The 26,050-nt window shown below is 36.2% G+C and overlaps 2 protein-coding genes across 2 annotated transcripts in view; both read left to right on the top strand.

Annotated features, from left to right (window-relative positions):
* Nucleotides 1–3,572, top strand: part of LOC149798049 (tripartite motif-containing protein 6-like) — a 75,814-nt gene extending 72,242 nt beyond the window's left edge. Inside the window, exon 13 of the mRNA XM_089963138.1 lies at nt 3,434–3,572. The gene's annotated coding sequence lies outside the window, so the exon portion shown is untranslated. The remainder of the gene's footprint in view (nt 1–3,433) is intronic.
* On the top strand, nt 3,406–4,077 carry LOC149798048 (heat shock 70 kDa protein 12A-like). The gene has a single exon (XM_089960831.1). The coding sequence runs from the start codon at nt 3,406–3,408 to the stop codon at nt 4,075–4,077; it is 672 nt and encodes a 223-aa protein (XP_089816957.1).
* The last annotated feature ends 21,973 nt before the right edge of the window (nt 4,078–26,050 follow it).

The raw sequence follows: 26,050 nt of genomic DNA, 5'->3' as shown, positions 1-26,050 counted from the left end.
GTCGTTATTTGAAAGAAGCTTGGATCTTTTTTATAATATTAGTGATCCATGGTAATAATATGCAGAAACTAGTTTAAAGGACCAAGACCGAATGATTTCTGGACTGGTCCCTAACAACTAACAACAGCGAATGAACACTTTCTTCCCATTCTTTTAGTCTATTGAAACGGTATGACCGAAGCAAGTTCTTCAAAGTTTGATGAAATCTTTCTAACGGCGGTATGTAGAAGATTTAAACTGAAGGATGCATATTTCATGCATACCTTGTTGGAAAATATGAGACCTAAATTTTTACCATTGTTCAGTCGGGGCATATTTGGAAATGTCATCAAGTGCAAAAACCAATTTATCAAAGCATTTAGCATGGTTTTAGTTGTCATAGGAAAAGCCTCTGGAAATCTTCTGGAAGCACACAATTACTGGTTGTCTGACTTGGTCTTAAGTAGGAGACTGACACACTCTGCCATTATTCTAGTATATAGGTTTGTCAAATGCAGGAATATGTTGCAGATGACACATAGGTATTTTCTGTTTGGGTTTCCACATTTTGTGAAGTGTGACAAAATTAGTACTTAGAAAGATGAATTTTAAGTTTCGACTTATGAAATTTATTCAATATCTTGTGATCGGTTGTATTGACTCCTAAATGATCTGACAAAGAGGTTTCAATAGCAAGACTAAGAATTCCCTGTTGTTTTGACCTCGGAAAGGCACCTAGATAGCCCACTGACCACTCTTCACCAGTGGTTGCCTCAGGTGGTCTTTAGTTTCTCACAATGACCCCATTATTCACAATGGAACGAAGTGGGACCTATGTGGTTCCGTTATCACTAGTTGCCGTCCTCTGAATCAAACATAATATCTCGTGATCTTTTCTTCTGTTTGTCAACGAGTGATTGTCGTTTGTCGCCCTGATTAGAATGGAGAGAATGAGTAGTAAAATAAAGTGACCACAAAGTGGCTGACCAATAAATGTGTCAGCTAAGGATATAATTGTCCAAAACATTATCGGACTGTGATTTGCGTGTACTAACCCAGTGTAATGCATTCAATACAAAATAGTCTTGACTTTGGAATATCTCTTTCTTATTCTGCTGCTTTGTTCATCCTGTAGGAATCACAAAAATGTGTGCGATTTTCTTTTAATGAGTGCACACAGAAAGAGATCCGAGTATTGATCAGTTATATCATTTGTTCGATTGTTAAACGTATTGCCAGATTGAGATTTGGAAATACTTGTATACAACTTAAATCATTGTTGTAATACAAGAAAACGGCTGAGAGGAAGATTTAATGACTAATGAAGCTTTCCGAGTCAAGAAATAATCACCAGCTGTGCGAATAGTATTTTCAAAAATGTCAACATTTTGCCCATCAAGATAGGCCTTGGCCTAACTGTTGATGCAAGTTTTGAACTCTTCAAATATTAGAAGCTGTCTGAGGTTAATGTAATCTTTATCAACCTTCTTGTATTAACAACATCTATAAACTAGCTGTTATTTTCCCTTGCAAATTCGACATGGGTTTGTCTGTAGTTTGTATAAAATTCCTACACCGTAGTCAATATGCCTCAGGTAAAAGCTCATAACCCTTCAAGATTCATCCATTTACCACATTATAATCAGCACTCTTTTGTACCGATATTAAAGCTTCGACTTCTCGGGCTTTTGAAATAAGAACACTTTGTCATAACAAACTCAAATGCTATCTTGGCCTTTTCATGTTTTCAGCAACTTACTCAGGTATTTATCTTATTTGAGTTGAATTGGTGGTTCTAACCAACTGTTTTTGGTAGCATAAAAATTGTTAATCAACGGGGTGAGATCAAGCTCTACTTATCAGTTCTGATTCTTTGTATCTACATTACAGTTGTCTTTCTTCTCTCTGCATCTGCATTTGTATTTTTCCCTTTCTTTTTTTCTCTTCTTTGTATTTTCTTCTCATCTTTTTTTATTTGTATGTACCACCCCTCTCTTGTAAATTTCTTTATTCTCTCCTCTCGCTCTGCATTTTAATTACTATCTTCCTTTGCTCATTTTGAATTTACATGTCCATCATTGCTTTCAGAAGCTGACGTTTTGTTAATTCCAATTCTATTTTTCTATTTACACACGTAATTCACTGAATTTCCTTTCAAAAGCAAAGCCTAATTTACTAATCAACCCATTCAGCACATTCGTTTTCCTCAAATAATAAAGACAACTATTATTGAATTCTTCCTTTGCTAATGTATTTCCCACCATGGATAACTTGAAACAAATTTACTACATTAGATCCATTGTGAATATTTGCTGGTTTGACAAAACAGTTCTTAAACGTCTGAAATGAAAATCTTTAAAATACCAAAACAACGTCAATTTAAATTGAGAAGACAATTTTTAATATTTCTGAAACGTTCTTTTAAACAACCTAATTCAGGTCAGGGACGAGCCCATAATTTCTATTACGAATATAGGACTTAAACATGTTAACTAACAGTTGAAGTACATTCAGTAAACAATGTATTTCAATTGCATAGTATGTGAAACTTATAGTATTTGGAATTAGATCCTAACTAATTGCAAATGTCTTATTACAAGTTGAAAAGTATATAATGTTCCGTGCACATTTCACTTAAATCTCATGATGTACCACACCTATGTAATCCATAATGTTATTGAATGAGTCCTTGATAATTCCTTTGTAATGTTCTAGTTCAAAACGTTAATGGACACGTTGTAATTTGAATGAATAATTTAAAACAAAAAATTATCTTAGATCATATCTGAATACAGCTATAAATGATTCCAAAACTGATTTTAAAACAGGAATGAATATATATTACAAAGTCGCCTTGTTATGCATATTTTTCAGTTTACCTGCTACACAATAGTATTTTCTGAATAACCTAATGGAAAATTCTACTCTGCCTTAAGCATGGTTAGGCTTTGAACCTAAATTGTACTAAACATCTTGTCTATCACTTAAAATGACTAACGTCAGGTATGCGAACTCCACAACCATACATCACGAATACGGCAAAATTCATGCGTGCATAAAAATAAATTAAATATCAGTAACAATATATATATATATATATATATATATATATATATATATATATATATATATATATATATAGTCTAATCACATAAAGCTCCTATTAATTATAACGCCTCTGACATCTTTAAACCATCGACACAATAGTTATTCATATATTTTCATTCTCAATCAATGTATGCGATGTTGAACGACGTCATACCCACGTTCGAATATTAGTTTTTTGTAGTTTTGTGTATATGTCATGTCTGAAGACGATTGTATTTGTCAAACGTTCATTTCTTTGAGAAACCGTTTCACAAGTAATGATGTGATGAACTAGTAACAATCATGCCTCATTGTGAATAAGTAAATGAAGGCTTTTCAATGACAATTATTAATGCATCTTCCATAGGTGTAACTGTAAATGGTACTGTCTACGAGGCTTTGACTGATGGAAGACTGAAAGAACTTCACAAAATTTGTTGTGGAGCATGTGGAGGAACTCTAGTAGACGATGCCTTCAGGCAATTCCTAATTAGTCTTTTTGGAAATCAAGTCGTCCAGCGCATCCAGTATGAGCACAAAGGGGAATATGATTGCACGTTTGAAGAATTCGAGATACGCATGATAAATGTTGCTCCTGACAATGAACAAAAGGTTCAACTTCGCATGCCAATCTGTTGGAGAGAAATCGTCGAAGATGAATCTGATAAAGATATTAGTACAATTATCAAGGAGAGCAAATATTCCAACGAATTGTCCTGGAGATTAGACATTCTTGTTTTATATGCCCCATTAGTGAAACGTTTCTTCTCTAATGCCATTCCAAGGATCATATCCCATGTAAAGGAGATGACTGAAGGCAGTGATGTCCATGACATATCAAGCATTCTAATGGTAGGAAAGTTTTCTGAATCTAGGATGCTGCAAGATGCAATTCGATCAAGTTTCCCGAACGTTAAAGTCCTTATACCAGACGAGCCCGATAAAATTGTCTTGCAAGGGGCCATATTTATTGGTCATAACATTGCTGACCTTTCAAACGGACATCTTTAAAGCTGAATATGCACGCGTGTAGCCCAAAGACACACAAATATTACGTACAGCTATCTTAAAATATAAATAATACGAGTATTTCAAATTCCATGGCAAAGCTCTTTAAATCATAGAAAAGGTAATCAAACATGTACACACTTAAAATATTATAGCACATGCTGCACTTGTTTGTATGGCACGAGACTAGGGTTAATGGGCACATAGTAATAAACAGTACAAAATATAAGGTTATCCATGATTGTTAGGATTCAAACTTTGGTTCCATGAGGACATTAGGTGTTCCGACTTAAAATGGTCTTAATCTAAGTAACATAAAGAAACGAAAGCAACAAGTTTGGTACAATTAACAAGTAATGTATTTCTTTACAAAGTGAAACTTTAAGAAGAAAATACAATATTTAAATGATATTAATAACAAGGATGAGGATCACACGATTCAGTCCAGAATATTTTACGTCTTGCAAACGAAGTTAGACCCTGAATTTAAATATCACAAATGTCAGGAAACAACTTATTTATCACAAACATCACAAAAATCAGAAAGACACAAAACTGTCTTGAATTATGAAAAAAGATCAAGCACAAAATATAAACTAACTATACATAACTAAGGATATGTGATATATTATCTTTAAAAAAACATATATAATGAAACACACACATTAGCTATGGAATATGTTGTTTACAAAATGATCAATGCAACTTCAACTCATGGACAAATATTAAACACACACTCATGTGTTAATGTAAATATTAAACGCACTCATGTGTTAATGCAATTTCGGCTCATGGACAAATATTAAACTCACACTCATGTGCAAATATTAAACACACACTATGATTATACTGGACACTTTTCGTTAGCTTGCATGAATCACAACATAAACTATTTTCGCTCGTAGGTACTCCTTTTCGGATATTAATGTGTCAGTGAACTGCTTGTTTTAAAATGGCAAATGAGTCAATTACAAAACTGTACATAGTTTATGATTCTGTTACCAACGTTGATACAAATATGGTATTTCTAAATCACTAGTAACGATCAATGGCCCACAGAAGGATATATTGATATATATTTGATTTTTCCTCATACAGTGATACCGATTAGATTGATGTCATTTTTCACTTTAATAATGATATTCAACAATTATCAATGGAATATATCTTGTGACGTCCACCTGATTAACACAAAGCTTTTTAGGTCACAACGCTCTCATCGGATGATCAAGGAGCCAACAAACATGGCCCGCTACTCCCTGTCTGTCGAATAATCCCTCAGGATCCCTCTTATTCTCTGCGAACCCATTAGTCCCAAAGCGCTGGTCCCTCACCACTAGAAAATCACTATGCTCCTGCGAGCCAACGTCACCACCGACAGCAACACACATGTTTTGTTTAACCCCACTGAGTATTACGACTCCGCATCCAAAAATATCAGCTCTACCACCGAAATAACAGCTCTGTATCCAAACTCTGGTAAAAATATAATGTGAATAGCCAGATATATATGCAATGACATACGTTACGCATTACGCAAGTGATGTTTCTTGTTACATATTAAATCACTTTATCAGAAATAAATTCTTACCATAATAATCAAGTTCATACAAGCATCTGTATACGACAATACTAATCTCAAATATTTACAGTACTACCTCACCATAATGCTGTTAATATACCTTATTTAACATGTAATACTGTACTAACTCAATATATGTTGTTAATGGCCCGATAAAAATGGGTCAGCATATAAATTATATTATATATAAGTATGTATTACTACTAAATAGTCCTCTTTCATTGAGGAATCTATTACTGTAAAATAATGAAATGGAATCCATATCCATATATAGGGAATGTTGTATACTGGTTATGTTCTTTTGCCATTGAATGACTTTTATAGTGGATTTTGAGATAAATGTAGTAGATAGCTTGATACTAATTAGGCCATGGCTGAATTTAGTTGTGAGTACATGTTCACTGTGCATTACATACCGTTAAGCAGATTTATGGTCTTATAATGTAATAATCAAAGCTTTCTACCACTCCCGTAGCCTAAGTGGTTTGGACAGTTTGCAATAGTTTATTACATGCAACATTTCAATTACTCCAATTCATCAGTTCAGTTATAAACCTGAAAACACACTATATTCTAACAGCATGCGTTATATGACATTAGTTTTGAATGACTGTATAATTTAGAATACTGAACATTAGGCATATTAAACACTCTATAACATACCACGAATGGCGAAATATAAGACAATTTCATATTTCACATATCTTTGCAGCTGAAGAATTTTCCCCCGCAAATTGTATTTATGTATTGGTTCTGTTGGATAGAACCCGCTGTAAGATAGTTTGCAAGAAAGGCTTTTTGTATGGCAGGAAGCCATCTGTAAAATAGGAAAGTTGTCTGACTTGGTTCTATAAGTACGCTGGTTATGGTGCAATCCACGACGAGAAAGCTTAAAGGAACACTACTGATTACAATTTTAAGAAAAGTTTACTATGCTTCCGTTTCTTTTGTAAGATTAGGAATGTCGAAAAAAATAATTTAAGCTTGTGTCCGGTCTAAAAAGGCTGACAATTGCGTTTAAAGACGGTTAAACCTCAGCGTGCGTAGGCCTTTCTACGTCTAAGAACAGAGCTTGTCGATGCGCAATGTGATCAATCAAAATGGTGATCCAAGGCGCAGACGCTGCTAGTGAATCTTTATCATTTCACGTTAGTTTAGGTGATAATAAAAGATCGCATGATGTCGTCATTGGAATGAAATATCTTTAATACATAATCATGTATCTTTCTTGTATACGCGCGCAGTTTGAGAGCAGTAGATAAAGCAAAATATTTATTGTGTAATGCGTGGGGGTCATTTCAAAGTGTTATCGATTAGAAGTGAATACAGTATCTCTCTCTCTTTCTCTCTCTCTCTCTCTCTCTCTCTCTCTCTCTCTCTCTCTCTCTCCTATAATGAAATAATACAAGGAAGAGGCCTACGTCTGTTTATCTATAGGGCAAAGACATACTAATCGCAAGTGCCCTCATGGTGAATGTTTAATATTTATAAGTGCATCTGTATAAACGTTTCAGCATACAGATGGACGCTGTACATCCCATATATCGCCAGCTTATCGATAAAGAAAGCATAACAGGAAATAGTTTGAACAAGTCACAACTGTTGACTCATTTTAAAGAAATGAAGTAAATGTTATTGGAGCTAAGGGAACATGCTTGGAAAGAATCAAATGTTGCCTACTAGGATAACATTGAAATTAAAATAAATCTAAAAACGACCAGATTTTTATCTTTATTGCCTTATACTCAGGGTAAAATGTAATTTAATTTCCATACGAGGGTTAGGGACCAGAATGTATTACAGCCAAAATAACAAATTTCCAGTCTTCAAGTGGTTTGAGAAAATTTTCACTTTGAGTTGTGGACAAAAAACTTTTTATATCCATTACATTAGTTGAAAAGTATTAACTTTCTTGCGCTAACAGAAAACTAATTCTGCATTGAAAGAAAATCTCCCTCTGCCAAAATAAGTGCCTGGTCCCTTTGCAAGTCCTAGTTATCCAAAGATACAGCTATTGCGGAATATATGATAATCTTGTAAAGTTTCTTACACTTTATAAGCTCATGCAAGATAGATGATAAATTAATGATGCATGATAATTGTACATGTCATCTCGCACTTTCTATAAAGCTCATAGCAGTTGGAATATTCACTAGACTCATAGTATATTTCACAAATATATTCATGCGAAAAAATTATTTGAAACCAACATATGTATTATATTGTACTTATTGATAATTAATTTCGAAACAAATTCTTCAGAAAAAGACCATTTCTGCATGCATTTCCCTTTTATGCATTATTTACTGATACTACTAGCTGCATGCACATAAAATTGATGAGACTTTCAGTATAAAAGATGGATATGATGCATATAGTCAAAACACCCAAAGTTTTATATCAGTGTCACATGGGTTGATGGTTAAAGCATATAAAATAACACTCCCAAAGTGTACAGTTAATTGTGAAGATGACAGAAAAATAGTGATATGCGACAAAACCTCCAGTCCTTACGCAACAAGAGCACATCATACGCCCATGTCGTGTCATTTTCCTTACCAACTGCCTTGATCTTAGAGCTACAAACCGGTCATCTGCATGATAAGGCGAGAAGATGGAAAAATGTTCATTAAAATATATTCAGTGGTTAAACATCGACAGCCAAGATAAAGAAACAAGCCAGTGACTTCCCCTTGTTGTGACCTTATCCTTGTGGGCAGCAGGTATGACTATGAATACATGAGATGTTGCCAAGTCCAGATATATAGCAGGCAAACGTTAAATGAAAACACCTTCATTGGTCTAAATGTTATACATGCACATGGAAAGAGATCACTGATTTTATATATTCCATATCAATGACCTTAATCTTGAGATTGATGTTATGGCTATGGTATCTCTAATTATGATCTATAACTGATTAAAGTGTCATTGCACTACCTTATAGTTTAAAATGTATCTTCCAGAAAATGTAAACAATTAAAGAATTACATTTTGCCACGCCTTTATGTGATTGTAATGGTCTGAAGGCCTGACTTGCACGTGATTCACTGTTTAGTCATGATGCATTTAGTCGCCTGAAATGCGAGTAGGAAAAGCATTTTGGGGGTATTTCTGAAAACACCCTATTAATTCCACTTCCAATAGATTTTCCATTAGCCTAATGCCTAGCTGTATTACAAGCATCGTTTTGCATTGGTTATCTTGCACGCGCATTAGCAGAAGGGTAAAAGTGGGAGTTCTTTTTTTATTTTATATTTTATTTTGCTTAATGGAGCCATCATTTTCGTGTCAAGACCACTTTTTATTTCAAATGCCCACCATATCCTACTTTTTGCAAAGATTAACCTGTCTGTTAGCAGTTCAGACCGGTCTGTCTTAGATCTGAGGCCAAAAGGTCTAAAATCCGAACGCAAAATCGGATTCCGACCACGAGCGAATTTTGGGGGAATAAAAAACGGGTACAAACAATTCGGTTTTTTCCTCTGTTTTTCGTTGTGCAACTAGAACTTTCCAAATTATTTGGTATCATTGTAGAGTTATATCTGTCTGCTTTTTTGTAATACCAACCACTTTGGTGTATCGTAAAAGACCTTGAATTTGCGGAGATCGGAAGTAGGGTAGAGCCTCATCACGCCTACAGACGGGATTGGGGCTGAATGAGTTAATGCATATGTTATTGTGCAAGCTCAAGACAAAAGAGAGTTACCGTTGCCAAGAGAGCAATATAAACGTATGCATTGAATTAGGTATCACGAAAAACCAAGAAGCCTACGGTCGTATTATTAGACCAATAAATGTGATCAGAAACCGACATTAAATTGATTTCCTTGCTAACATAAAATGCAAAACATAGTTAATAACTTTGAGAAATGGAATAGTTTTGTGTTCGGTAAGCATATGAACAATGTATACAAGAAAACTAATCTAAATATATGCCTATAAAATGAAATTGTACCGATACCAGAAATATTTGTGATTTTAATGGAGAACATTCATTAATAAAGACCTGGTGCCGGTTAGGTTAACATGATTATCTTTAAACCAAACCATACATCCAAAAGAGTTGAAGTTAATTAGAGTTTGTCATAATGGGATAATACAACATGCAGGTATATAAGATTATATTATATTGTTATAGTGAGGGGCGTCATTTAGCTGCAAACAGTAGCCGGCTTTCATATTGCTATTCTAGAAGTGAATAATTAAATTGGTAATCACAGCTCAATAAATGTTTATCTATGTTGTTTTGATCTGATAACTACAAGCATGGCATTCTTTTCCTCGAATAGATTCTCCGTACACTTCTTAGTTTTAGGGTAAAGGATAACAAGAATCCTACACAACATTATGACAAAATTTTACACCTACACTTGTAGATACCCGTATATTCTTTAATATCTACTAATTGAATACTAACTTCTTTATCTTGGTTGCCTTCTTGTTTGTACAATAATCTAATGGACACAAAGAATTACTGACCTGGTAAACACTCATGAGTAATATCATCCCTTTCTTTTAATTTGCCATCATAATCGATCATATTCATATCGTCCTCTTGACAAAGTGGTTTTCTTTTGTGACTCTGTAATACAAAAATTTCAAGAACGTCAGCAAGCACAAGTTGAATTTGCTACGGGCACAGAACAGTTATTTAAACCCGTCACTGCAGAAACTGGGAAGGTCTCGACTGCTATCGGGGGACCTGAGAAGGAGGGAGAAAAGGAAGAGAGTCTTCTTCAAGTATTAAATCATACTGCTGAATGAATAGCTCCTTCACAACCACAACTTGAAGACAAAGAAACGCTTGAAAGTACTGTTGGTGAACAACCAATAACAGGACATAGAGGAATCCATTTTAGGGAGAAATTTACTGAAGAGGGTATACCAAAAATTCAACAACATACATTGAAAATTAGACATGATGTAGCCAAGTTGGGTGAGTTTGCTGCCGAACAATTTACTTCCAGAGATCAATTTTTAAAACCCGAATACGTTACAAAAATAGATAGTGATACATGGAATAAAGGGTGTTTAAAATAAATCGAAATATTGATTTTATAAACAAAGAAGATATTAATTATAGAATTTATTTAGCAGGGATAGAAAGTTATAACACGGATCTAAAATAACAAATAGAGCGAGAAAAATAACAAAATCAAAAAGAAATAGAACAACGACGACAATAAAGGGAACAAAAACAACAAGAACAAGAGCGAGGACTATGACCAAAGGCAATGGAACAAAAACGAGAACAGAAACAAAAAGAAAAGAAAAAAAAAAAAACAACAACAAAGCAGGAAAAAACATCAGGAAGACTCTCCTATCAACTTCCTCCACCTCTGCAACAAATAGAACAACAAAAACCTCAACCCAAACCACCCAAGGTCAAAAGGGTACCATATAAACCTAAAGAAATATTTACCAATGAAGCTCTCAGAACGTTTACTGGCCGAAGTAAATTAATCAATATTGCTGCACATGAATATGATTATCGAAAAAATTATATGAAATCCGGATATGAAGACGTAGCCCCCTACTTTTGGCCCACTGTATTATATTTTGCTTCTAAAAGTTCGTATATTAATGCAAAAGACCCCGAGTTCATAAAATTTAAGAAAGATGTAGATGAAGCGAAACAATAGTCTCCAGGGGGGATGTTCTAGAAGAACTCGGTTTTACTGGTAGCGGTTTTGGATGTGGTTTCATTGCCTGTCATAATAATATTCTCGATGATGTGCAACGGTTAGGAGTTCTCATAGGAGGAAAACGAGCTGGAAATAACTCACCAGAAATAATTAATGAAGCCGCTGATATATGTCGACGATTATTTCATGGACATTAATGTTTATCCGGGGCTCATTGATGAAATCGTTGATGACTATCATACTGACTAGCTGTTGGATAAATGAATAACAAATAAGATGATTATACACAATGGACCCGTTGCGGTTAGGGTGATAAACTCGCGATTACCAACTTATAAAGCAACTTACGGAGATGGACTGGGTGATGTTGTACAGCGTTTATTCAAAAAGGATATCTCCCAAAGCAGTAACGGTCGCAAAACAATTATCAATGAAAGCTATTGATGTAGTTAGTGATAAAACACCTGGTGCTATTGGTAACATTGCCGGTAAAGCGTTCTTGGCAAACAAAGACAGACTAGCATGATGAATACACAGACCGCCACAGCCTGTCCAATTACCAAGCACTGAAGTGATGCCTATAGATGTCAGTCAAGTAATAAATCAAGCCGCAAATCAAAAACTAGCAGCGCTGATAAATCAAGGAGCTGAGCAAATAAAGTTTTATATCAGGAAGTGGTCTTCGTTTTAGAAGATAATAAATTATAATAAAATGTTTAAACGTACATCTGACCCAGCGTTTGACATGGATGCACCAGTACTCAAGGATGAGTCTGTGCGTGATTATCAATATTATTCTTATGAAGCATTATCACCAAATCAACGAGGACGAATTTAATCACGAGTTCAGGATAGAAGTAGGTATTTCTTGCCCGCTGAAGCATTTATTGAAGTCACAGGTGAAATTGTAACAAACTTCGTCGCTAATACAGCATACGGAGCTAATGTCAGAGCTGGCTTTGATAATAATGGCATCATGGCGTTATTCAAAAGTGCTATATACATGATCGATGGAAAAGAAATTGAGACAATCCAAGATAAAGTTGACGTTGCTACAACGATTATAGGCCTAGCAAGATATTCAGATGATTATACTAGATCATCTTGTATGACTACGATGTTCGCCACGGATGATTCTGACCATCCCGATGGGAGGATTAATATTTCAAGACGACCAAGAAACTTTGCCGACAACGCTGACCCTGATGTATGGCCGGTGCCTCATAAGAATCCAAATTACAATTTAGGCTTTCGAATACGTTAATCTATGTTAAAGGGTGAACGTAAAAGATTGTCATATACAATTCCACTATTTAACATCTTTTGATTTTGCATAAATGTCAGAAAGGTTATTTTTGGAGCCAAACACAGTTGTTCTTCATCGAAAAGAAGATAATGAGGCTATATGGCGATAAAATGGCGAAGCTGATGGTAAAGTAACATTATTTAAACTCTCATTGTGGATGCCGGTAATGACTCCATCACTCTCTGAAGAACAGCTGCTACTTTCTTTTATGGATCAAGGCGGTAAATCAATATTATCGTGGTTAACAACAACTACCGATAGCAATCAAAATCCCGTCGATGGTTTATTTACTTGTCATATATCATCACAGCAAGGTGTTTCTGCGCCAAGACATATCTTTGTTGCTCTTCAAGATGCTGCACGATTAAGCAATCAAGAAAGAAATCCAATGGCATTTGACAACCTTGGTGTCTCTGAAGTATATTTAAGACTAAACGGACATCAAGAACCATCCGAGGATATATTATTGGATTTTGAAAATAATTATGTGCCACGTGCATATCATCGTTTGATGACATTTATGGGACGTGATCAAAATATAGACACTGGTTTACAAATATCGCAGTTAGATTTTACAACGCTGTATCCGATTTATTACTTTCCGCTGGAAGATCTTGATTTATTTAAGCAATCTGTCCTTGATATACATTTTCGAGCTCGCGTAAACTCAGGTGGTGTTAATAACAGAGCAATTGCTGTTATACTCAGCGACAAATCAATGTTACTTGAAGGCGGTGGTGGACGAATGAGAGTCATTGATACCCCAGTGGAAAACATGTAGACAATTAGACCAACCGCGTTAATTATAAAAATGTCATATAGTCACGTTAATGTCACTCTGACTCCTGGTCAGGCGAGAAAATTACAATTAAGAAACGCGAGCTCATGCGGGACAAAATTAACATTGAAGCGAGATCAAATTGCTAGTGGTGGTCCAAACAAGTTAACGTTGACTAAACCTCAACTAAAACATTTATATAAAGCTCAGCAAGCAAAAACCGGAGTTCAACTTGATTTCGCTCCAAAAGCCATCAGCCACATGACTAAAACCGGTGGTATGTTTCCACTTCTCGCAGGAATACCAGCGCTGATAGCTGCTGCTGCACCGGCTGTCGCAAAAGCATCCGCGTTAGGTGCTGTTGGAACCGCTGCTTGAATGGCATAAAGAAAGCCATCGGAAAGGGAATTTTATACAAGGAAAGCTTAAAAAAATTCATCACGGACCCAAAACCAGCAAGGCGCTCAAAAAAGTCAAATATGCCTCAGCCGTATGGTCTAAGATTACCAGTAGAATAATACGGGACGAGTCTGAGACTTCCAGGAACTCCGCCTTCGTGGTGCCCCAAAAGGTTTTAGACACACTGATGTCAAATTTTGATTTGATCGATGCTGCTAAACAATTGTTGTTGTTGTTGTGGGGTTTAACGCCATTTTTCAGCACGATAGGCTATGCATGACGGCCAGTATTAATGGTGGAGGAAGAACCCGGAAAACCCCGGAAAGAACCACCGACCCACGAGAAGCTACTGGCAGGCTTTCTCACATGCCCACATTGGCTGAATCTTAGACTCGATCCGCCGCAGACAGAGGTGAGATGGCAGTGATCCGTAACGAAGAGCGCTTTAGACCACTCGGCCACTCGGGGCCCCCTGCTAAACAATTAAACATACAAAAATTCAGAGGTGTTTTTATGCGAGATAAGTTACCGAACCAACCAAATAATCCGAAAACAGGAATTATTAATCTCGATAACAGCGATTGTCCAGAAACTAATTGGGTTGTGTACTCGATACGAGTCGAATTTCTTAAATACGTACAAAGAGCTTTCGCTCAGATTCCAGTCTGGTATTCGACGCTAAGACTAACTGATCCATCAATATGTGCCCGTGAAGTAATTAATGTACTTGACGCGTTATCAAAATAAACCAAACCACCTCACAAAGTCGTGCACGATTATACCGCGGAACGATCTAACATTTTAAACAATTCCTAAAGAATAATGGTTGATATTTACGAAAGATTTCTCAGAACGAGTAAAGGTAAAAAACACGGGACGATGTGGATTTATCAAAATATGTGACTAAGGATGAAATCGATAATCTTTTAACCCTCTCCGGAATATACCCAGATGAGGTTGGTTTTCTTTCAAGGCCGTTATGGCAAGCTAAAAACCAGCGATATCAAATGGTATGACATAGTTCGCAGGGTTCCTGGAGCTACCCCCCAGGTAACATTCCTGTGTTCACTGACAGCGGAAAAATCAGAGACTCAAGTATGTCAATTGCCGGCATCAAAGATGAAATTGAAAAAAGTGTTGCTAATCGCTTAAAAAATACCGGTGACACAATGACAGGTGAACTCAACATGAATGAAAACAAGACAGTGGTTTTAAGAAATCCAACATCCAAGTATGTTGACGTTAACTACAGCACCGTAGATAATAAATTATCCACGTTGCGGGCAGAGTATGATATTCACATAAACGCGTTTACAAAAGTCTCCGTAGAAATTTTAGAATAATTAATGAAACCGCAGAGGGATTTTTTGGTACCCCATTGCTCGTTGATGCAAAATTCTCTGATATGAAAACAAACATTGACACAACCAAAAAACACTCGAAGATGTCGTAAGCAGGATTCCTGACATCGTTAATAAAATTAGTCTGATTAAAATCCACCTGGAGTTACTCCCGGGCATATTAGCAACATAGTATACACATTATCATCTGCATTCGCAACATGGTCAAGCCAAAATAATACTATCAAATATACCGCAACAGTCACTGGAGTCTATAGACTGTCTGTGTTCAGTGCTGCAAAATTTGAGATATTTACAAGGTATCCCTGGCTACATTTCACCGACACGTTTTCGGGGGTTGTGTCTATCATATTAGATAGTGGATGCGAAGAAACATTTATACAGGAAACAACTAATAAGAAATTAACCGCAACATCTTACTGGCGGTGTCTAGAATTTGTAGCTGAAAACCTCAATTGGATAATGCGTGAAACAATAATGGCATTGACAAAAACGGAGTCAACGACAACATTAAATGTCCAGCAATATAGATATAATCAAGTAAGCGAATGTCAATCAGAGTAAAAAACCATCATCGACAAATACACAATAAAAGTAGAGAAATACAAGCGAAGAGCAATTATTCATGACATTGCAGTATACTAGGTATCCGCTGTAGTTGCATCCACCGGAGTAATATTATCAGCGCTGACCCCGGTAACAACCGCAATCGCAGTAAAAATATGCGTTTCATCATCGGCTGAGTTCGCTGGTGTTTTTAATATTATCGCGAGAAAAATATCAACGTGCACGAGTACAAAATACCATGACGCGGTTACACGATTAAACACAGCAACACCAGCATATTCAAAAGTATCTTCGCTGATATCATCAAGCCTCAATGATGAAAAAATATCAGATTCCGAATCCGCGTCAATGATTAAGACATACCAGACTACAAGCTGTCCGAGTCCCACAATTTGAAAACAAAGAAAATGAATAATGACATGATTACGTCAGCAGATAGCCGCATACACAACTCCAGCAAGGACTATAATGATAACAGTGTTCTCAACCAAGCCTGAATTCAGTATTTATTTTCAAAGTGCGATTCCGGTAAGCGAGTATATCACTGTTGGCCCAATATCAGATCAAAATCATTTGGCGAATTACCAGCGAATAATTCGTTTGTGTTTGCAAATAAAAATAAACAAGATGATTCACCCGACTTGAACCGGGAGCTATCAAATCGAAGAAATCAATGAGGAATTACAACGTTGAATAAAAAATATCACAGTAAAAGAATCCAAAATGCCAATAACCTCTCATGAACCAACTCTGTCTTCTGCAATTGAGATAAACACTTCCGAATACGCCATGGATATATATCAGAGTTCGATCAGAACAGTGTTAGGATGGCCTGAAATTCCACATGAACCCAAAAAGTCTGACTATGTCACGAACAGGCAATCATACCACGTTGTTACCCTGTCATGCAAACAACAATCACTTGATATAAAAAATGCAACTTTGGGTACTAATTTTAGCTTCTATAGTAAAGACAATATATGGCCGGGGTTTATTTAAGAACAAACCCCTAAATCTATTGTTGTTCCCCTACGTCAAATTTTTGAACATTTTAAAATCATTAATCAAGGTGATAAAACACAACTACAGCGACTACAGCAAAGTTTCCAAGAACACCTTTTTGATATAACAAGTTCACGCAGCGAAATCATCAGGCGAATATAAATATTAAATCAACTCGTATCCAACATGGACTATTTTCACCAGCGAGTAATCCAGGCAACAACTGATTACACTGACAATATATATAATCGCTATCAAGAAAGATGTTTAAAGCATACTTGATAAAGGAAGCTGATCTACCAAATTTTAAATTTCCCTGGTATAACGCAGACGAACTAAAAAAATCCACCACAAAAATCATCGATGATTTCTTATCTGATATACGTACGCAGTGGAGAAAAACACTATCACCGGCTACTATTCTCCGGCACAACAAAGATCCACAGGGGCAAGGACGACATTTTTCTCCGGAAATCGTAAATATAACTTCTGTGGTCGCGGTTATTCTTGTGTGTGATGTAATTGATAACAGCTACAGCACGGACACAACAATGTCAAATCAAGCGCAGCAAGGATTCATTCTTTACTCATTCATACCAAAAGAACCGCCTGGATTTATGATTGTGCAACAGCCGATCAATCCGGTCTATCTACAATGTCATAATCAACTGTTAGCAAGAATAAATTTCAAACTAACAGACCAATTAGGCCACTTGCTGGATTTGAAAAAAGAAACGGCATGTGTGAATTTACTTTTAAATCTACGATTCAAGAAAACAGAAGAAGAAAAATATTAAGTCTCCTGACAGTCAAGGTGGATATTTTTTTACTGACTGTCGCTCAGAATTATAAGAAATTTATTTTTTACTGAAAATCTGTCAAATTTCTTAATTCTGAAGGGTATTTAGGTAGTCAAAGTCGTGTAAATCAGCTGATTTGTTAATTCTGAAGGATATTTAGGTAGTCAAAATTGTGTGCATCGACTGATATCACAAGCAAGTATAATAATTTTATTTTTGTGCACGTTCAACACTAAAAATATTTTATTTATATATATATATTTTGTGCACATCTACTGATTTTCTAATTCTGATAAGGTATTTACTAGTAAAAATCATGGAAATCATTCGATTAGCCAATTCCGATAGGGTATTCACTAGTTAAAATCATGAAAATCCAACAATTTTCAGTAAAAAACAAAAAATATATAATATTGTCAGTGAAAAACAATATATATATATATATATATATATATATATATATATATATATATATATATATATATATATATATATTACTGAAATCTATAAGTAATCAGAAATTTATTTTTTACTTTCGATTTCATTTCCACGTATTTGATTTCCACGTACTTACTTGATGGAAATCAAGTCTAACTTTCGTTTTTGATCGCTTCACGATCTGACATAATTTTTCTTAATTGCCTCAAACGATTAATTATCTTCTTTGTTTGATATTCAAGAGATAATTGTGATCTATTTTTTTCAATAACACGAGACAACGAAACAAATTCCTTTATCCGCGTTTCTTCTACTGTGGCTAGTGATTGACACATAGCCGTCTGAATTTTCTTTATAAATCTACTGGGATGGCAAAATATATCTTCCTTCCTGTTTCGCCTCCTGCAGTGTTTTAAAATCAGAGATATTTTTTTCAGGATTAAGTTCATCCGATATATTTATGCCGTCATGTTCAAATTTTTAAAAGCAACAATTACATCATTGATATTTTCGTAATTCATTATATTATATACCACATATTTTATATTTAAAGAAAAATATTTTACACGAGACGACACAACTCCACGAACACCTAGATTACCATATGATATGCTAGCAGGTTCAGGAGCACGGAGACACAATCCCCGTGTGAACCCTTAACCTGTCAAACAACGGTCTAGAAGGTCCAAGTTAGCGTGTTTGCGAAGACGAGACATTCTCCATATTGAACTTCTAGCTTACCATATGATATGGTAGCAGGCTCAGAGGAATACATATAAGGACAGTACAACCTGATGTGGTCCCCAAGATTGTCTTATAATATTCTAGCACAATCAGCAGGCATATATAACATATCCTAAGGACAATACAACCTGATGTGGTCTCCACGATTGTCGTAAAAGATTCTAGCAGGATCAGCAGGAACATAAGGACAGTAAAACATGTATTTTTTAACTATAACTTATACTAAGGACAGCACAGACAGATATGGGGTTATATTCTACACTCAGCAGATTTGCACATCTTCCCAAGCCAATCCCGTGAGTTGCAAAATATCACCGCCACGTGGTGATATGGCGGAAGGTGTGTTTTTTTTTCTGTTGAGTTTCGACAACCCCAGTATATAAAACGGACCCTATAGTATATATGCTGACTGATACCTGGAAATTCAAGAGTAGCTCACGCGATGTACGTATCTTATTTGCCGTTTTGTATTTCTTTTTCTTAAATATAATCGTAGAAAAAATATAGATAAACCAGAAAACCAAACGAATTCAGCAAAACAAGTATATTGTCTGTGAAAAAATTATTTACGATAAATAAACGATTACACCTGCCTGTGTGACAGTCCTTGATAAAATATACGGGAAGTAATTGGATATTTTTTACTTCCGTGTTAACCTTACATGTAACACAGAAAATTGTTTACCTTCTTCACACTGTGGCTTGTAGTGTGTATACAACAGACGGTTCGCCACGGAACCATATATTTCAGACAGTTACTTTTAGATTGCGAAAAAAAAAAAGAATTTAGTTCTACTCGAAATTTATTTATTTTCTGGATAATATATTACCTGTAAAAGGGTAACGACGTGTATTGCGCAATCTTCTGAAATCAAGAGAGGTAACTTCATCATTAACTTTTACACAATCGATGCAGAGTTATCTCCGTTATCTGTGCCTAACACCAATGGAATATAATAGAAAGAAATTCAGTTTCCAAACCGGTATAAAAATAATGATTTGATTATTTTATCTGCAACTCGTTGGACCGAACGTGAGTGAATACGAAAATATTTGCCAACCGCGGTCATTGACTGAAATATCATCTCTTCGCCGGTATTTGTATTAAAAGATTTAATCTCTCGAGGAATCTTTATGAATTTTCCAGTCCTTCCACTTGCAGAATGTTCGCTAAATGTGATAGCCTGTAAATTTGGAAGAGAATGATCGAGTTTGTCGTTGTTGATATGATCTATCACAAGACCGTCTTTGATCTCTCCAAAGAAACATTCGAATAAAAACATGTGATTGTAATAATTTGTTTTCCTCCCCACGGTAAATCTAAGATAACCAGAATTATTAACAAGACCAATTGGCTTTTTCAGCTTTCCGTGTACGATGTTACCATCACGAGACGCTTCATAATCCTTGATGATAGGACGTCTGACAAATTCTTTTTGCTTCATTATATATATATATTATTTGTCTATATCATAATTTGTCTGAGAACTTATTTAAATAATCCTCTAACGTTTTATAACTCTGTCACTGTCATTATTTTTTTATCATAATATCGTTTAAGTCCCTGTATTGCTTACCACTACAACGCGCACATAACTGTGTCTTTCTCCGGACTCCGACACCACATCGCAGACATGGTATTGGTCCTAAGCTTCTATTTCGAACGCACTGCAAATGGTTATCCAGGATTTGTTACAATGAGTCTATGAACCTACCATATGCCATTTACACTGATTATATATGGACGGGTTTAAGAGATTATCCAGAATCAACTCCTGGAAAGCTTCTAGATTCGATCTTGACAGACTAACCCCTACTCGCGGAGACGAGCTCTGACTGATCTGATGATATTATCAGAGGTGCCAAAAAAGAATTTCGAGATGATGGAGTATCTCAAGTGTGGTCGACATTCAAAAGTATACGCGACGACTCTGTCATTGATGATACAATGAACGATACACGAGCGAAAACGATTATCTATTACCCTCATCAGAAACACCTTCTCAGAATAAAGTGAATTGTTCAAGCAGATTCCGATACGTGGATTATCCGTGACAAACATAATCCTGTCCTTGCTAATGGAAAAACTTCTGTATTAAGTAAAGATTCCAAACCAAGAATGTTGACTGGGATTGACAGACGCTCCATCGTATCCTATGACCACGGTTGTTTATGGAATTTATTAACTAAATGGTAGACCTAACATTAATGATCTTGCCCCGATGAAATTTTCGAAACTGAATTGTGCAGCCGAGCGGGTAACATAACATTTTACAAATGCTATGCGTGGAAACGGTTTAACCGATCTGCGACGTGAAAAAATAATTAAAAAAATATGCTGAACGGGTCAAGGATACAAGAGCTACAATAAACGATGTTGCTGAGTTAGAAAAATATATTAAGATTCCCTATAACCGTAAAAACAATAACAGGAAAAGTATTGCACGAATCGAAATATAATCGGAACGGAGATCCAATAAATGTCCTTGATCGTAACGCTCACGCGTGGACCAGCGCAGTAACAGTGTTTCCACGAGATCGAACTGTAAGACTTTACAAGGAAAGTATGTCTGATTTTATAACCAGATAAGTAAAAACGATCCTGTGTCAATGTGGTTATTTAAAAGTTCAGATGATGAAGAATACGATCAATTTGTACGACCTAACGGTGAAATATACATAAAGAATCTTTGTATGATACTATGAAAAAACTTGCGCTAATGTTTTGTGGAGAAAGTATTGACCGATTACTAAATAATTGTTTCACTGTTCAGTCAGTTGCAGCCCACGCCGCCAGAAAAAAAATTCGCGGAAATCAACACGATTTGAATTTCTCGAAGATGTTCGATTGAGTGTGCCGACACGGCGGATTGTGGAATACCAATTATAATTACAAGGAAATGATATCAGTTGATATGGTTGCTTGTTGTCCGGGAAGTTTTCTTGGCCGCGGAGAGTGTTCTGGATACTGAAGTTTGCTTACCAATACCTGAACTGGTTGATTGCGACAGCGATGATTACGATTCATTAATCGCCAATCTCGAAAATAAAAGAACCGCAAAAGATCTCGGTAGAAGAATAATTGGTAAGTTTACTCAAGCAGGTGCATATGATCATAAACGACATTATGCACGCTTAAGTATAGACAATGCTGAAAACGATTTTATAATCGCTGATGCAACAGCAAGAAAAGCAAGAAATATATTTGTAAGTCGAGAAAATGCTTATTTATCCGACAAAACTCGGCTGGGTACTATTGTAAGTTATATTGACGACGAGTCACCTCAGTATGCTCATTTAAGATCTTCACTGCTCGCTTATGTTTCTATGAACTTACTATCAATGATAAATAGATTCCCTGACACAGCGTTAGAGTTGCAACGGATTCGTTTTACATAGACAAGAAATACTCGAGATCACTGACTCATTTTACAGCCACTGATGCATCATGGGGTTCGTGCAGAATAAAAGAAGAAATGTTACATAATTATTGTGAATCCGCAGATGTTACGATTAAATATATTTATTACGAGAGTAATCAGATATCGGAAATGTCGAGTGCGCCATCTGTGGATGATCCATTATCCATACACAAGACCGTTTATTTGAACGGGCCGAGGGTTCTGGTAAGACGACTTGAGTGATTGAATTATTTCGAAATTCAGATATGATCGTGCTAACACCTACACACAAACTTGCCAGGGAGATGAAACAACGAGGAGTAAATTCTTGTACTTATCACAGTTTTGTTCCATATAAGGATGATGGATGGACTCCTGATCGATTCGGAGAGAAATATATTCCAAAGATCATCATTTGGGATGAAGTGTGCACGTGTCGTTGGAAATATTACAAAATATTTCTCGATTGGTTGTTATTGAAAAATACAGCTGTGATAAAGTGCGGCGATCACGACTAAAAACACCACCGTTTGTTGGGCCATCTCCACAGACTGGCTAAAGAATTGTGTTGATTATTACTCGGAGATAACTGATGATCACAGATCTCTTGATGCAGAATTAAAGAATTAAAAAAATGAATCAGACTACAACCAAACAAACTTCAATGTGAAATAGCACGTAAAATAATTTCAGAAACTTCTATGACCGAATTTCTACAAACGTGGAGATCAAACGATTTAATAGTGGCAAGTAGAAAGATAGTCAGAGGCATACTTCAACAACGGTTGTTTCAGTTACATAAAGAAAAAATTCCAACGTTGCCAGTACCGCTGTGTTATCGACCATCTGATACGTGATGGCAGAATATTGACGTTGATATACCAGGACAGACCGAATCAAGGAAACATAATCTCGTATTAAATGATATTGTCGCAGCTGATGTCAGTGTTGTTGAGGATGCTCTACACGCTGACCAATCTCCGTGGACACGAGGATACGCAATGACGATTCACTCATCTCAGGGATTAACTGTCACTGATACAGTTGTTTGGATCGTTGATGATCGTATCGAATAGTCGAACATAGTTTCTCTTGAATTGTCTCGAGTTAGGCTAATATCTCAACTGTGGAGAATCGTCATGGACTGGTCAGAAACCATTAATGATGATACTGACAACGATAAATTAAGAAAACAATTGCTTGGTTATAAACAAAGTGACCACACAAGAAAACGCGACTTTGATCTCGACGTTAAATTTATTAACGCGCTAAAGCAGAATAATCACTGTGCGAGCTGTAATTGTATAATGTTATGGCAGTACTCGAGAAATATCCAAGACAATTTACCGTTGATAGGAAAGATAACAGTCGCGGTCATACACGAGAAAATACGATGTTGAACTGTCTTGAATGTAATCGACGTCGGGGTGCTAGTTAAGTGGTCTGGGCATTAATTGTGTGTCTTCGGGAATTACTTGTAATTGTTCACGTGTAAATCCACGTTGAGGAGCAGTTGAATCCAGTTTGTGGATTGCTGGTCTACCCGTGGATCTTGTTATGTTAGATATATTGTGTGTCGTGGTGCTCCAGATAGGATCAGTCGCTCTTTCTTTACCACCTTCAAGTTCCCAGGGCTCATATAAATATCTCACAGTGTCATTACCCAGCACTGGCTGTGTTGAAAAATCACGTCGTTGTACGGGCATATGTTTTTTTTTTGTGATTGCATTAATTGGTTTCAACGCAGTTGTTCGAGTAATCTCATTATTTAGCGCCGTTATCACACTTGGTAATTTTGCAACCCATTCGAGCGATATCTTGTCTTGAATGAATCCGTTCGCGTATTGATATCCAAATAACCGCTCAGCAAGTGTTCGATTAAATCGTTCAACAATTGCCTGATCACGATGAATTGCAGTATGTCCTCGTCTGATGGTGACGTTATGTTGCTTCATCAGCGATGATACTGCACCCTGAAATCCTTTGCCAGGATCAACTTGTAACAGCTTTGGCCAACGTAGACCACCACGTTGATAAATTTGTTTAAACGCAGAATTAACTTCAGCAGCTGTCTTTGTTGATAACGGCTCTGCTTCTTTATATCTACATGCAACATCAACGACAGTTAACACGTATTTGTATGTACGCGATTGACGTCTACCAATTTTAATAGTATCATGTGGATAAAATAAAATATCAGCCTGATGAACTTCATTATGAACTCCAACATCAAAATGTGCAAAGTGAATTTGTTTAGGCGGCGGTAGATAAATTTACCATATTGCCTGTCGGGTAACCATTTTTAGCAGTAACACGTGTACATTTTGCTGCTTCGGCAGGTTTACTAATCGCTGCATTACCCTTACAGTATCCTCTTGGGGAATAATAAATCGATTCCATTTATAATTAATTATCGGCACCTAGCACTAATTTGCCTTTAATCGCGGATCTTACTAACCAATTAGCCAATGAATCCTTGAAAGATTCATTCGTAAAGGAATTTAGTGCATGGATTAATTTCACATCTGCTATTTGTCTGTGCTGCAGATCTGTACTTTTAATAAGCTACATCATGAGCATGACACGCTTTCTCAATAGCGTTTATTGGATGCTGAGCTAGTTTTGGCTGGTCTTGGTTGTCAAGTCTGATATCAATTCGGGTTCCAGGACCACAGTAACTATATCCTGCAAAATGTTTTCCTCCGGAGTATTTAGCCCTCGGAGTCCCTGTTAATTTTTGATAATTTTGCTGCAATGTCACCTCCTCGTTTTTTTTAAAACCCGACTGTGCGGGAATAAATTTAATTCTTTTTGTACCGCATAGTTCACACTTACCCGTAACCGCTGATTTGTTATTTTTTGTTGCAATGGTTGTTAGATCACCTGTTGGGGTACGTGTCCTGCATTTCACACAATATAAATCCATATTCTTTTTATATATTTCTATAACATGGAAATCACTGACTTTTCTGCAACAAGAAAACGAGAACCAGTCAAGCATCATGCTGCGCTAGCAAATTCTGTCCGTATGATTATCATAGGTCCATCTGGAAGTGGTAAGGCACAACTGCTACTCAATTTTATAATGAAGTGGATGAAGTGGGTTAAGTTGTATTTCGTTGCACCATCATTTGATGATCAACGATGTTACGATGTACTTAAAGATTTCAACGAAAACGCAAGATCGTTAAATGAGCGCGGTGATGATGTTGTTGAATTTATCACTCATATCGATGAAACGCCAAGTATTGATGATATTGATGGGTTTATTAACAATTTAGTCGTGTATGATGATGTAATGCTGGATAAACAATCAAACCCTGCTCGGATACTTTCCAGAAGCAGATATAAAAACACTGATGTGATTTATGTAACCCAGCGGTATACACAAATACCAAACGTGATCAGGGATAATTGTAATATTCTTGCTGTGTTTAATGGAGTTCATACACATACGCTACGCAATATTCATCAGACCTGGTATAGCGGTGATATGGACATAATTAGGTTTAGAAATTTCTTTTCACGAGCGCAAGTTCCTCCACACGGATTTATAACGAGAAATCTGCATGATCCTCGAGCACGATACCGAGTCGGTCTTGATACGATTTTTCGATAATAGCAGCAGAACGGGCGCGACAACAAGTTGGTTCATTGTTTTTAATCCAACGCCGTTGATGAGTTTTTCAAGCAGAAATAGCGTGGACTAGCTTTTGAGGATTACTTCCTCGATGGTTAGTCTTTGCTGATTTAGGTCATTAAACCCCTTTTTTACGGAAGGGCTATTTCGGCATTTGGAACCTTCTAAAGTTTGTAGGGTTCGCCCTCTCTGCTGATGGTGTTTATGTCTACAAAAGGTAATCCGCCATTTCTTTCCTCTTCGATGTTGAATTTAAAAGCCAGATCAATGCCATTAATGATATTTTAATATTTCAATGCAGAACTTGGTC

Source organism: Sinohyriopsis cumingii, chromosome 6 (assembly GCF_028554795.1).
Source record: "Sinohyriopsis cumingii isolate HCF-2022 chromosome 6, ASM2855479v2, whole genome shotgun sequence".
Taxonomy (NCBI): domain Eukaryota; kingdom Metazoa; phylum Mollusca; class Bivalvia; order Unionida; family Unionidae; genus Sinohyriopsis; species Sinohyriopsis cumingii.
Note: the sequence above shows the minus strand (reverse complement) of the source record. Positions and strands in the feature narration are given on the sequence as shown.

Bases quoted from the DNA above. Each gene is read 5' to 3' on its own strand.
- LOC149798048 (XM_089960831.1), top strand. From the start codon at position 3,406: ATGACAATTATTAATGCATCTTCCATAGGTGTAACTGTAAATGGTACT.